Source organism: Lycorma delicatula, chromosome 11 (genome assembly GCF_047948215.1).
Source record: "Lycorma delicatula isolate Av1 chromosome 11, ASM4794821v1, whole genome shotgun sequence".
In the NCBI taxonomy this organism is placed as follows: domain Eukaryota; kingdom Metazoa; phylum Arthropoda; class Insecta; order Hemiptera; family Fulgoridae; genus Lycorma; species Lycorma delicatula.
In genome coordinates this window covers 39243088-39259144 of record NC_134465.1, presented here as the reverse complement: position 1 = coordinate 39259144, position 16057 = coordinate 39243088, and the positions used below count along the sequence as shown (strand labels likewise).

Here is a 16057-nt window from a genome sequence, read left to right as displayed (position 1 = left end):
TCACTTCGCTCGCCATTCCCGATTTACGAGGGGGACCGGCGCCCTGGACGCCCGCAGAGCTTATTTCGAGCGCCATTATATCTACTCAGCGGGCTCCACCCCCGCCCTGTACGTTATCCTCGTACAAAAAGATCAAACAAAAGATAAAATAGTAGTAATTTTTTTCTTTTTTTTTCCTGTTTAGCCTCCGGGAATCACCGCCAGGTATTACTTTAGAGGAAGAATGAGGATGATATTTATGTGTATATGTGACGTGTGCTTTAGTTTTGTACAGTCTCAGGCCGACGATTTCTGAAATGTGTGGTTAATTGAAATCTAAACACCAAAGAACACCGGTATCCGCGATCTAGTATTCAAATCCATATAAAAGTAACCTTTACTAGGATTTGAACGTTGGAACTCTCTACTTCGAAATCAGCTGATTTGCGAAGACGCGTTCATCACTAGACCAACCCGGTTGGTCAAAATAAAAGTAACTATGGTAACTAAAGTACACGCACCTTTGACGATGAAAAATTCATAACTTATTTATTTGCCGTGGTGGAAGAAATATAATAATGAAGTGAAAGGATTAAACATTTTTTCCTTGATGAATATCTTTAATTCACGGCTTTATCCTCCTTGGGGGCGAAGAAATAATGAATAAAAAGGTTAATATTTTAATTTCAAGGGAGCTAGGGCCTAGGTCGATGGCTTAAAACCTGCTCCGGAATAACGCAAATGTATCCTACAAATTTGAAAGTAATTGGTCGGTCGATTCTGACGTGATGCGATACCAAACGAACAGGCAAACTTTTATATATATATATATATTCATTACCGAATAACCGTGATCTGTTAGATCGACAGTGTGCCTGATGCGTGCAAAAGTTAGCCTTTTGAATTTTGAAAATCGGACGATTTTTTTGTAGAGAAGGGGCACCCCATGTGTTATTATCGGTGATGGTGATAACTGTGATCTAGCCTTTGACGAGGTGCTGGCATACCTCACTACTCGAGCCTCACACACAGTCCCCACAGGAAGTCCATTATTGTTAAAAAGAAATTTATTTTATATTATTTTATTTAATGTAAATTTAATTCTGTTATTTTTGTAATATTATTCATTCGATCGATTCGAATCATTCAGTTCAAACCCAGCTTGCACAGTGATAAGACTTACAGTTCACAGTTCATTAATTCGATTCATTAAATTTTGTGCTTCAACCAGCAGTTCTCCATTACTAATATACAGAATTTAACAGGACGTATTCACCGAACTACAGTAACTAATTCAGGACACGAAAATGAGCAAAACAATTTTATCGATAAATGTACTATTTTTCTTTGTTTTCCTTCTGGACGCATTTTGTGATTTTCAACAACATTATTTCTCAGGAACTGGTAAACTTCTTTAATTAAATTTAGTAAATCTAAGACTAGTGTATAGTTCTACACAATAAAAAATTTTGAAAATGACACCTTCAAAAATTTCAAAATACGGCCATCTTAATTTATTAATATTTAATATATTTGTAGCATTTTATTTTGAACAAAATGACATCTCATTTGTAAAACTTACAATTAACAACGTAATTTTTTTCAAGTTGGTAATTTTTTTCAACAAGCTGATAATTTTTTGCCTGTTTTTGTTTCCTCCACTAAATCTAATAAAAAAATATTAATAATAAATAATAATAATAGTAAATTAATAAAAATTATCACCTTGCATTATGGTGCGCAAGCGTACTGCCGGTTTAATTGTCTGCAGCAACTCGATTGTTTGTCAATGGATTTTTGCAAATGAAATATCATTTTGTTCAAAATAAAATGCTTATATAATTTTGTAATAAGTTAAAAATTTAATAAAACAAATAATTACAAAGATATTGAAGATTCAAAAATTAAGACGGCCGCTATTTTGAAAAAAATTTTGAAGGTGACATTTTCAAAACGTTTTATTCTGTAGAATAAACCACTAGTCTTGGATTAGACAAATTTAATTAAAGAAGGTTTACTCGTTCCTGAGAAATAATTTTTTTTGTTGATAACACAAAATGGCGTCCAGCAGGATAATAAAGCAAAATAGGACTTATGTCGATATGAACTTTTTTCTCACTTTGGTGTCCTGAATTATTTCCTGAAGTTCGGCAAATACATCCCAGAACACCGTGTGTGTGTGTGTGTGTGTGTGTGTGTGTGTTTTAGAGATTTTTCCAAGATAAAATTTATCTGAAAATCTTCTCAGTTATATCAAGAAATATAGGTAAAATTTTGGTTGCGATTGATTGAGTAGTTTTTTTTGTTTATTCCGAACAAACAAATACCCTCTTCCTGTTTATATAATAGTAAAGCAGTATAAACGTTTAACAATATCAGTAGAAAATTTACAACGTGAAATATGCAGTCTGATAATTTTTTGCCTTTTTCACGCATAATTTTTTCAATCCAGTTTAATTTTAGCCTTGTATCTCAGATGTTTATCAAATGAGGTGTTTTTTTCGAAGTAAAAGGATTAACGTTTTATTTAATAAAAGTAATAATTTAAAAAAAAATTAAATATTCACCTTTTTGGAATTTTCAAGTTAAACATTTTTAAACTTATTTTGGTACTTTTCCGTTTTATGCCACCCAAAAATTCTTGCCCATATCAACTCAGAATCACTCATAAATAATTATTATGGAGAAAAACAATTTTTAGGCGAGAAAAAAGGTAAAAAATATTTTTTTTTCAATTCTTGAAAGTTTTTTTGTCAAAATAATTTTTGACAAATAACCATTATTACTTATAATTATTGATATACAGAGTGTCCCATATAAAACGCAACCCATCAATCACTCAACCGTGAAATTTCAAAAGTCAAGAATACTTCCCTACCCGTTACTGAAATGGACTCGTTCAACATCTGAACATCGCGGCGACGCATTAGAACACTACCGATAGTAACAATAATGCAATCATAACGTTCAGTGTATTGCTAGAGACAAGATGGTGTTTTCGCTAGATGAACGTGTTTTCATTGTTGAGTCGTACTTCAGTACGAAATCAACGGTTGCAGTGCAAGATTTGTTTCGCCATAAGTACCCAGATAAACCAGCTCCTAACAAAACATCAGTATTAAGGTTAGTTGCAAAATTTAGAGAGACCGGTTCTGTTAATAACAAGGAACACAAAAGATCTGCGTCGGTGTTGAATACAGATACAGTCACTGAAATCAAAAACCGATTACTCGCCTCCACAAATAAATCGATCAGACGTTTGTCTGCTGAAATTAATTTGTCTAAATCGACTGTTCATCGGGCGACCAAACAATTACAATTTCGACCTTATCGCATTCAAACGGTTCATCAACTTCTTGAGCCCGACAAAGAAAAATGGCTACAATATTGCCAACGGTTCCGTCGATTTCTGCGTGAGGGAATTAATGTTATGGATTCGTTATTTTTCACAGATGAAGCACGGTTTCATTTGGATGGCTACGTAAACAGCCAAAACAGTAGAATTTGGAGTGCTGAAAATCCCCACGTTCATCGCGAAAAACAATTACACCCGCATTAGTTGGGCGTGTGGTGCGCGATATCGCGGAAGAAAATAATCGGTCCTATTTTTTTCGAGTACACCATTAATGCAGAACGATATCAGGATTTTATTTCGGTTCATTGCACTCTTGGAAGAGAAAGATAGACACTGCTGGCTACAACATGGCGGTGCGACATCGCACTACGCAGGTTCAACTTCTGATTTCGTTGAGGAATTCTTTGGTAATTGTGTTATCGGTCGAAGCTTGTGGCCACCAAGATCTCCAGATTTGACTGCGGCGGATTTTTTTCTACGGGGTTACCTCAAAGAAAAAGCCTACAGCAACAAAACACGAACACTTGAACGATTGAAAGTCAATGTTGAACAAGCTGTATTAAATATCCAGTCACAAACTTTGAAAAAAGTTGCAAGAAACGCTGTAAAAAGAATTGAAGCTTGTATTCAAGAAGATGGCGGCCACTTCCAGCATTTACTCTAAATGTAGGGTAATGTGGATGGTGAAAATTACATTTATATTTACACATGCCTTTTTATTATTTCAATACCTACCAATATAAGGTTGGTTTGGGTTTTATATGGAGCACCTGTAGATTAACAAAACTTAACCTACGCTCGCTAACCTCGACTAATTTACAGTAATGTTTTGATTATTTATATAAAAAATATTTATAATAATTACTGAATTTATTATTTAAATACTCAAAAAATTACTGTGTTAATTAGTCGAGGTTAGCGAGCGTAGGTTAAGTTTGGTTAATTATAAATGGTTATATCATTCGTTATAACCATTATTATTTACTGCTGGTCAAAGGAATATACAATTACAAAATTTTGTAAACGTGATTCGGAAATGGCGTCAGAGGTAATCGCAGATTGGAAAAACTACATGAAGTATGTGCTGATGATATATAACAGTAGAAAGAAGTGTCGGCCAAATTTAAGGACAGATTCAGGACATCAGAATAAATAAAAAATACAAAAATATATTTGATTACATATAACAAATTATTTTTTAAAAAAGCTTTTATTTAAATAATATTAATAAAAAAAGGAAACAAATTAGAAAACCCCCCTCTAAAAAGTAAAACATAAGAATTAAATCAAATTGGGAATTTTAAACCGAGATGACCTTTAAGGGTTAATAAGATTAAAAATAAAAATTAAATTTAGAAATCTTGCACAAAGTTATTACATTTTGACGGTAATCTGAAAAATTATTAATTATTATACTTGTAATCGTAATTATGAATTCAATAAATAAAAATTCATAATTAATTAAAATGAAACTTTTAGCGGAAAGAGTGTGTTCAATTTGGCTTAGTTTACAAGCAGACTTTGAAGATGAACTTCAACTATGTGAGAACACGTACAAAGAAAGCGAGTGGGTGCATTTTCCCAGATTGTTACTTGTAGATAGTCGGTCTCAACTGGAGAGGTTCCAGCAGACATTTCCGCCTCCTCGCGTCGCAATTGAAAATGAAAATGAAGATTAATTGTTGTAAAAATAAATACTGTGTTGTTTTAAATAAATTATAAAAACTGCGCCACGCTTTTATTGAACTAAATATTTTCATTACTTTTAATTTTAAAATTTAATAATTATTGCATTTATTTATTTTTTATTTATTAGATATTTAAATAATTTATTTTTTACTTTTTAGAGGGTATTTCTAACGTGTTTCCTTTTTTATTAATATTATTTAAATAAAAGCTTTTTTTTTAAAATAATTTTTTATATGTATTCAAATATATTTTTGTAATTTTTTTTGTTTTTTTGTATTTTTTATTTATTCTAATGTCCTGAATCTGCCCTTAAATTTGGCCGACACTTCTTTCTTTTTCCCGTTTAGCCTCCGGTAATTACCTTTCAGATAATACTTCAGAGGATATGTATGAGTGTAAATGAAGTGCAGTCTTGTACAGTCTCAGTTCTACCATTCCTGAGATGTGTGGTTAATTGAAACCCAACCACCAAAGAAACCGGTATCCACGATCTAGTTTTCAAATCCGTGTAAAAATAACTGACTTTACTAGGGCTTGAACGCTGAAACTCCAAATCAGTTCATTTAGGAAGACGCGTTCACCACTATCGATTCAGCCGATTCAGGTCGCTATCGTCAGAACTCTTTCAGGAGCAACACCGGGAATCGGCAAGAAAGATTGCAGAAGAGTAAGAGAAGGGTAGCGATCTATTACGATGCATACCGGTTTGGCGTGCATGTAATTGCGTATGTACCCTTCCGCCAGACTAGAATTTGTTGTAGCTTTTGTTTGAAACAATATTTTTTTTAAACTATCGATCGGAGTTCCGTCATATCTTGATCATATCATTGAAAAATGAGAGATTATTTTTAGAATCTTTTCTCGATAAAAATAAGAGGTCGGAAAGTAAAATCTAATGGCAAACTCTCTGTTAGATTAGAAAGTACTATTTTGTGACGTTTAATAGTAAGTAATTAATAGAAAAGAAGTAAAAACTACTGTACACGTATACGATGAAAAAACCTAATAAGTAACCACCAAGAAGTACAAGAGTTTATCGTAAACTTCCATAGTGGAATCAATAATTATATTTAAAGGGATCTGTCAGCCGACTGTAATGATGTTTTTATAAAAATTAAACCGTAATAAAAGAATCTGTTTATTTATTTATTTTACTTTTAAAGGCCGCAAAGGACCACTTTAGTCAAAATAATTCAAGTCTTTTTTGCCGATCTTTTGACCTTTAAGTTCTTAGCTTTTACTTTCTCCCAATATTTAGTCATTCTTAATGATCTTGCTTTACGATCCTCTTCTGAATAAATCCTTTTTGTATAATTAAAATTTCTTACTTTAAAGTCGGTATTCGGATCTTTAATAACAAATTTTAATTTTTCGGATTTATTAAGTAAATCTTCGTAAGTAAAATTTAATTCTTGCATATATTCTTTAATTTCTTTGATCCATAATGGCGGATTTTTTAAAGAAAAAATTTTTTTTAAAAATCGATCGATAATTCTCTTAGTAATCCTATCCTGCGGTAATCTTAACAAGCGTGCGCAGAAAGAAATTCGCTTCTTTTTCATAGTATCAATTAAGGATTCCAAGTTTTTGTACAGAAATTTATTAGACAATAATCTGTACTGATTTTCGTGTTTATGTTTTTTTGTTTTTGCATGTTCTAAGAATCCTGCGTTCAACTTTAAGCAAAGGTTCAGTCTTATTTTTCATATTTAATCTAAATAAAGTCTCGCTCGCGTAAGTAATTACTGGTTTTATCGTGTCTATTATTATTATGCATTCATTTTTTCTTTAATTTAAAGATCGTGCTTTGTTTTTATTATAGGGCCACATAATGAATAAGAAATTAGAATTTTCTTCGTTGATATTACTGCTACAAATAATGACGCCGACCAACAGTTTACATAATGGACTTGCATTACGGCCTCCGATGGGTTGGATGTCGTGGGAAAGATATAGATGTATTACAGATTGTGAAAACTATCCTGAAGAATGTATAAGGTATGTGCTACTTTTTTTTACTTTACGCTATCGTAACTTATTGCAGTGTTTTTTCATGTTTTCTTTCTTCCTTCTAGTTGTTTCTTTCACCATTTTCTTATTATAAATTAAATTTCTAAAGCGATTCTGTTTAAAATACCCTTTTCTGCGATTCCGATTTCGTGGTGATACTTTTGAATGTCATCAGAAATCTCTTAGTTTTTTTGTATTCTATTGTTACTCGCGCTTTTCTTTTACCGACTGTCTGGGAGAAGTTTTCACATTTTTAAAAATATTTTTTTATTGATTTTTGGAATTCTGGTCGTACAAATTTTGGATTAGCCAAAATTATACGAGTACAAATCTTGCAGCCGCTATGCGCATGTCAAAATGATCTATTACAGTCTTGTGTTTTATACGATGACTTCTGAATATACAGGTCGTCGATGCTGTTTAATTTTTGTTCCGCTCGGTCGAGGGAATGGGTAGAAATAAAGTTTTTTTTATCTTCATATAATATACAAAACTACAGTTTAGAAGACTGTAAAACAATGAAGCGCCCTGTTTAATTTTAATCATGGAAATGCACCACCACTGGTCAGGAACACAGATGGATGGAACATCCGTCGCTGTCCCAAGCCTTTTAGGCGAGCGGGGCAACCCCAAAATGTCGCTTAGAAACATGAAAAACCGATCGGAATCGTTCTAATCGATAATTTCCATCTTCAAATGTATAAAAATTGTGAAATGTATCTGTTATATTTAGATGTAATAATATATATATTGTTATTGTAGTCGGATTAGCGATGAAAATGCTTAAAAATACACATTAAAACAATGTATTCAACGGTGTATATTTTTTGGTAATTGGTCGGCAGGCGTACACAAGTAGCTGGCGCCGTCCGCGCTACGTACAGTGTAATTTAAATTTCCATAACTTTTTTTCTGTGGCACATTAAGAGTTGTAACTCTGTGGAAAAACTTTATAACGTCTTAAACTTTAACACTGTACGAGTTAAAAGTTACAACCTGTAGGGGGAAGACCCCGCCTTACAAATCTTCCGGTTGCCACACCTCTCCCCCCAGTTCTTAGCCCTGATGGACTTCAATGGGAGTCGTCTTTCGCCCTCTAACGTTTACATCTCATAGTAATAAGCCAGGCCTCATTGGGATGCCACCGATCTAAATGCCTCGGTAGACATTTACATCAGTGATTTATAAATTCGGCTTTTGCCTTCGATGCAGACCTCGTCCGGACATTTTGAATGTCCTGCATAGTTGCCGTCTGAACTAGCTAACAGAGTTCGCGAAAGCACGAACCCCGCGCCTAGTTTTACACTTTATAGAGCCAATTTGTGCGTAAATGTCTCATAATATTCGAGGCAATTGAATAAATAACATACCACCAAAAATGTTGTTCGCAACAACGAAATTTATTTCTAGTTTCCTTAATGAAATCAAACTATCAGTTCATACTCCTGACTTGGTGTCATTTATGGACCTCCGATCTGGTCTAGCAGGGAGAGGCGGACAGACCTCTACTCGCACTCAGCTCCACCGCAGAGTCTCGCGTGACATTTACTGTCACTTACTACCATCGTTGAGATGCCACTTTACCAAGGCAAGATGCGCACCTAGTTGTGGAAAAGTCCGTCACCAGGGGAAGCCCGCAGGGTTCCGTTCTCGGCCCCCTGCTGTGGAACCTGGTGTTTGACGGATTTCAGGGGTTGACATTCCCAGAAGGAGTCACGGCCCAGGCTTTCGCCGATGACTGTCTCCTTTTAGTTCGTGGCAATTCACGACTGCAGCTAGAAAGTAGAGCGCAGGCGGCTTTGTCAACCGCCGAAGGCTGGATGGACATTCAAAATTTAAATATTTCTGTGCCCTAGACGAAGTTCATGCTTCTGAAGGGTGCACACAAATTATCATGCAGTCGAAACCCCCACATTAAATATAAAGGCTGTGTAATCAGCCGAGTAAGGGTTCATAAGTACCTAGGTGTTTTGTTTGATGATAAGTTGCTTTTTAGTAACCATATTAAGCAAGTTGCGGCGGACGCTGTCTCTGTGATGCACAAGCTTAGGAGGATTGCTCGGAAGGATTACGGGCTGTCGGCCGCCAAATGTACTTGGTGTACCGAGGCGTCTTCGAAAGTATGATCGCATACACGGCGCCAGTTTGGGCGCATACGTTGGAAAGAAATAGAGCACTGCTTCAAAATTTAAGGAGTGCCCAGCGCAGAGCCATGATTGTATGCACTAGTGTATTTAAAACAACCTCCTACGAGGCTACCACCGTATTGGGAAAGGCTCTCCCAATCGATTTAGTGGTGAAAGTTCGAGCAGTCATGTGGAAGTTCCGAAGAGGTCGGAAGGCCGAGGCATTTGGGATGCGGTTTCGAGCCGGGCCAGAACTGGAGCGGAACGGTGATCACAATGCACCGGAACAAAATTTCGAACAGTTGCCCATCTCCCGTCTGCGGAAGAGGCTATGGAGCCTCGCGATGGAGACATGGCAGCTTGAATGGCACACCACGACTAAGGGAAGATCCTTGTATAGTTTTATACAGGATCTAGGGGGATGGTATGCCTCGAGTTCGTTTTTAAGGGCGTCGGGTGCCAAGGTGCTCGCCAACCATGTGAATTTGAACCAATATCTGTTTCGGTTTCGCCTGGTGGCTGATGAGTTGTGTGTCTGCGGTGATGTCCAGTCGAACGTGCATATGATGTTCGACTGCCCCGCTCTTGGGGGGCCAGAGATCGAGCCACCCTAGAACTTAGAGGTCAGGGGGAAACTTGGCCGCTCACAAACGGCGAGTCAGTGTGGCGAGAGCCGCATTGTCGGACCGTGTGGGAGTTCCTCGATGAGGTTGCTATGTTCAACCGTCATCGGCAACTTTAAGGGTTAATGTAACATAACACGAACTCCTATAGCTCTGCTGTGGGAAGCCGTTCTTGAGACAATGGCTGGCCACCAGCCAAATAAGCTCCAAGCGCTGTTAATGGTGGACAGGTACTGGCTGGCATACAGCAACCGAGGCGTGGCCGCCTAAATTGCTGCCTTTTATATATTATAACTACAAAAGTTTTTTTAATTGTAACAAGGGGTGCGCCTCCCCGATTTAGTTTTATTGTTGACAAGTGAGCGATTGGGACACTTAAGCGGGTGCTGTACGGCACCCTGCTTAATTCGCTCACGCAAGTTAGGTAGCTCATTAGGAGCATATAGAATCGAGGTCGATATACCGTTTTTAGAGGCACAGTAACCGTTTTTGGCACGGAACATTTGGTCTATGCTCTAGGGCGACCGAATGGGGTGGTGGTGGGAGAAATGCCAGCTAACCAAACTTACCTCAAGGCTGCATGGGAATCCTTGCCCTTGGTAGTCCAGAACATAATTTGATTTGCGAGTTTTGATACTGTAATGCGAGAACATCTTCAGAGAATTAAAAAATCTAAAAATTCTAATAAATTAATGCCTCGCTGTTTAGGCAGAATAACTCAGAATTAAATAATTAACATGATCCGTACAAAAATTAAAAATACAATTTTAGAGTTTAATCCATAAAGTCAAATATTTTCCTTCATTTTTGACAGCACGCCTGATGTCGATCAAATAACTGTTATTATACGTTGTTTATTTAGAAATCAAGAAAGTGGAAATCAAGTGCATTTTTTGGGTTCTCTTCAATAAATAACGCTACTGAAGAGGCTTATGCGATCTCATTTTGGAAGAATTATCTAAATTAATTTTAAATATTTATAATACCTGACAACTATATGATAATGCTGCTGATATGAAAGGAAAACATGTTGTTTACAAAAAAGAATTTTAAACGTAAATATTCCAGCATTTTATGTTCCTTGTTCAGCATGTAGCTTAAATTTAACTATTAATAATAGTGCCAATATTTTTTTATGAAACTGTACAAAGGTTTTTTATTTAATACAAGAAATATATGTATTTTGAGTCCATAAAGGTAATCGGTATTGAAAATACACGTAAAAAATATAAATTTTAAACCTTTAAGTGATAGTAGATAGTCAAGCAGAGTTGACGCAATAAAACCGTTACGATATAATTTAAAGGAAATATGTGTCATTGAACGAAGTTTCCAATTATATCATAAAAGTTTGTCAATATTGGCATTTATAAAAGCAGAAAATATTAATTTACAAGTATCTGACTTGTTCTAATATTACTTTAAAAATAATCTTCAGGAAACATTGTAGTATTAAGAATTATTTTAACTCGACCAGTTTTTGTAGCATCAGGTGAACGTTCATTTGAAAATTAAAAATAATAAAAAAAACTACTTACGATCGACAATGTTACAAGAACATTTAACAAATTTGGTAATTATATCAACCGAGCACAAATTCCTGGATGAAATATATATGCATGTTCTGATTGTTGAATCTGCGCACAATATAGCTCACCAAACTTCTTGTAAAAGGATAAGATAATTTTTTTTATATATGTTTTCTCTTTTTGCTTACTTTTATGAAGTAAAGGAAGTATTTTGATCGCAAAAAATTTCGGTTTTCAGATTTCAACGGAAATATCCATTTTGGCTTGTTTCGGCGTGACGTCTCTACGTACGTACGTATAACTCAAAAAGGATTAGCCGTAGGATGTTGAAATTTTGGATTTAGGACTGTTGTAACATCTAGTTGTGCACCTCCCCTTTTGACTGCAATCGAATGAACCGAAAGTGTCCAAAAAATCTCAAAATCCAAAAAAAATTGGATTTTGGACTTTTTCTTAACTGCAGTAATAAGCCCTCATTGAGAGCTTTTCAACATATATCATAAGTGGTACTGATTTTCATCGGTTCCAGAGTTATAAACATATAAAATTTTAATTAATGAAATATTGGATCTTTTAAGGGGAAGGCACATCGGTTCAAATCAGACTTCATCTATTTTTTTTTAAAATATAAATGTATTATATTATTAATAATTATTAACCTCTGATTGTAAAATAATTTTTACGATAAATAATAATTCAGTAATAATAATAAAAAAAGTTATTAATGAAATAAAATTTTATGTACTTTTCATTTTTAAAAAATGTGTATATGTATTTTAATAGGCGTACAAGGAAGTCATGTGATATCCACATCAGACTTTTTTATTACTTCCTCGTTTCAACTTTATCCATTTAAAAAATCTTTAAAATTCTCCAACTACACATCTTGAAAGCCTCAAGTTATCCTTTTCTATTTTTCTTAGGATGTATGTCTTGAAGGCATGTATACAAATACTTCAGCTTAAACTTTTCATCAGATGTTTCCTTATAAGTACAAGAAACTAGTTGTCACAAATTCTATAATATGTACAAGGTATCTACTGCAGTTTTGAAAACCAGTCATAATAATTTTTGTTTGTATTTATATAGACTATTTATATATATATAATACTGTATTTATATAGAGTTTAATAAATTAAACTTTAAAATCTTGTAACATAATATGTTCCTAAAGTCTGTTAAATTATCTGTTACAGTGAGACTTTATATCGTAAAGTTGCTGATATTTTAGTCGATGAAGGTTACAAAAACAAAGGTTATGAATATGTAATAATCGATGATTGCTGGCTTTCAAAATCACGTGATGAAAACGGTAACCTACAACCTGATCCTGAGCGGTTTCCAAGTGGAATTAAGAACTTATCAGATTATGTATGTGAATTTTTTCATTAGAAAATAATTAATGGTAATTATAATATATAAGATACAGATTGTGAGACGAGTGAAGTACTGATAATATGCAAAGAAGAAAAGGTAAATACTGAGGTGAGGATACAATTTTACTGGTTAGAGTAGTCGCTGATCTCCATCATCCCATTTAGATGTTTTAGTTCATTTTGACTGTTTGACTCTTTTAAGTTTAGGAATGACTGGTTTCTTATGTGACATAATTGTTAGTAGCTTTACTACAAGGTATAGTAACAAGGAAACAACTCGGTGTAGATGAGTTGTGCTGTTGCCTATCAGACAGATGTTTTGAACACATATTTTACAACCTATAACGATAAATGTCACTCAAATTATATAGGTTGTTATTAACAGGTTGGTGACCTTGTGGCACTTATCAGTCTCACAAAAGTGTTTTACTATAGGCGCAGTAACACTGATCAGTCCCACATGCAAAACTGTTTTTTAACACCTTGTGGGACTTACCACTCTCACAAGTAGTTTGGTACTGCAAACATTGCGACACTGATCAGTCCCACATGCAATACTAATTTTAAAACTCGATTGACACCATTTGGTACCACTTGCTTGTATGATTAACCTTTGAATAGTAGAGAAGAGTTAGGAATACAGTTCTATATACTTGAGCACTGTATTGGATCGGTCAATCTTTTGAACAAGTCATGAAAACTCACACAATAATCAGCTGAATAAGTGTTCAAAACTTGCACTTAAGTGCCTTGTGTGTGATAAAAATGTATGAGTTGTTTTTTTAAATACACACATGTGGAATAAAAAAATATCATAGAACTTGATAATCTTTGTTTAAATACTCTAAAGCCATAATAAAAAATAAACATTGTTAGATTTTATTTAACTGGGTTGTGGTTTTTATTACATCTCAGTTGTGTAACAAAAAATTGTTCATCTTAAAATATGGTAGGTTATGAAATTTCCAATTTCTAAGGATGTATGATTCAGTTTTGTTAGTTTCTTAGTATTGTTAGAATTTTTAGGCATCAATTGTTTGTTTTAGATAGGAAAAATCTGTAAGCTTTTATAGCAATTTGTGGTTAAAATAATATAAGCTATTTATATTATTTATAATATAAATTTATTCTTATAACATTAAATTTAATTTAATTAATAACATTAAATTTATTCTTCAACTAAATTTAATGTAATTAAAAATCTGGTTGTAATTTTTTGCATAGTAATAGAAAAAAAAGAAAATGACAGAGTATCATATTCAAAAGCTATAAAAAAATAAAATGACTGTTTTTCAAAAGTAAAAATAAGATGGTGTGGGACATATCAGTCTCATTAGTGTGTACAGTTAATTTAATTGTATGAATTTATTGGTGAACTGTTGGGAACTGATCAGTCTCATGTCCCAAAAAAGGGCAAAAGAGGATGTTACTGCAAAAAATAGGCAGCTATTTTGTTTTTTACTGACAAAAAATGGTAAAATAAAAAAATGTGAAAAATTGTTAAACAAAATGTTACAGAAATCATAAAACATTCTGACTAAAACCAAACAAAGTTAAAAAAATGTCAAGGTCTTCAACCTGTTAATGTGGTGTTCAAGATCATTATGAAGAAATTAAATTTACACTTATAAAATAATAAAAATTATTACTCATTTTTAAAAACTTAATATTCTTCTGATAAAAAAAATTGTAATCCAGTTTCTTCCTTAAAAATATTCTAGAATCTGCTTTTTTTAATCATGCCCATCCTAAAATGGTTAGCAAACCTGTTTAATATGTGACCAAATTGAAGAATTTTGTAAAAATTAAATTTTGGTTGAAAATATATAGAAAAACACCTCCTGCATGTATGGATTCTCATCCTTCTACTTTTCAAATAAATGACTTACCTACAGTAATTCTTCTCTTCTTTATCTTCCCCTCATGTCATGAAGCATTGGAAATTTCTTTGATTTCTTTCTTAGGTTTCACTGGGTGATCTAAGAATCCTACAACCAAACTAAACTAATCAAGTGGAGGGACTGCTTTGTAGATTGTTGATTATCTTTGAAGGTGTACTCCCCTAGGTTCTTCTGCCTTCTCTGTTGTTGAAAAAAATCTCTTTGATGCTACGTTGAAAAGTCTACCTTTGATGCTATTGATTATTTCTCAGCTAATTTTGTTTAATGGTAGCACATACTCATCTTGTCATAAGCACATTATTGTAGGATTTATGTAACTTGTTTATGAGAGTAACTTCATCACAAAGTCATCTTATCAAGGTTATTAAGAAGTTAGAAAGTCATTGGTCTAAATATATAGAGTAGAAAGGAACAAAATTTTGGAAAGTTATGTCACTTTGGAAAGTCCTACTTTACAAACAGCCCTTAAAATTAGAATTAAATTATATAATCAAGTGCAGAAAGTTCAAGGTCATTGAATCTTTAGACTTGTCCAACAAGCACTGCTTTCAAGTAAAATATGTTATAGTAGTTAATATACAAGGGATATCTCTAAAGTAAAGATCGCTGGGAAATTTCTCTCCTAAGGTTGGCGAACCTGTGTCATTCATGGTTATGCTAGTTGTCACTGCATTGTTGTTTATGTGAGTTATTATGTTATAAAATGAATAGGAAAATCGATGTTGCCACTAACTGTGAAATACGTGAAGTCATGTTTTTTTAAACCAACAAAACATTTAATCGGCTGAAATTCATAGGCAGTTGGTTGCTGTATATGGTGATAATGTAATGAATGAAAGAAATGTCTGAAAATGGTGTGAAAGGTTTAGAAATAACAGAATTAATGTGCATGATGAAGAACATTCGGGGAGGTCTTGATAATCACTGAGGACTTGTTGAAACGCGTCAATGATGAAATCAGAAAAGATCATTCCTCAATGATTTCTGACCTAGCCTGCCCTTCTTTTTCCTGATGTTTCAAGAGTTGTTATTGGCTGCATTTTCACGACCATTTAGGCTTCAGAAAGGTTTGTGCACGTCTTAACGGAATGTCACTAAAACATCTGAATGGAATCTGCTTCGGAAGTTTTGGTGCACTATACAAAAAAAGGTGATGAGTTCCTTAATTCAGTTGTTACTAGTGATGAAACATGGATTTCATATTACACACCAGAGAGAAAACGACCGTCAAGTGAATGGTGTCATCCTCAATCACCAACCAGACCAACAAAGGTCAAGCCACAGTTATTTGGACGTAAACTGATGACCACTGTCTTTTGGGATAGATTTGGCATACTGCTGATTGTTTTCATGCCGTGTGGAATGACTATAAATGTAGAAGCCTACTGCAAAATTCTATGTAAGTTACAGCGTGCCATTAAAAATCAGTGACGTGGATGGGAAATGAATGAACACCCACCATATAGTCC

The 16057-nt window shown here is 34.0% G+C and overlaps 1 protein-coding gene across 2 annotated transcripts in view; it reads left to right on the top strand.

Annotated features, from left to right (window-relative positions):
* LOC142332267 (alpha-N-acetylgalactosaminidase-like) overlaps nt 1-16057 on the top strand; it is a 49883-nt gene that overhangs the window by 13073 nt on the left and 20753 nt on the right. For both annotated transcript variants that reach the window (XM_075378594.1, XM_075378593.1), the window contains exons 2-3: nt 6846-7021; nt 12508-12682. In XM_075378594.1, the coding sequence (XP_075234709.1) occupies nt 6855-7021; nt 12508-12682 (342 nt within the window). In that variant the 5' untranslated portion in view covers nt 6846-6854. The remainder of the gene's footprint in view (nt 1-6845; nt 7022-12507; nt 12683-16057) is intronic.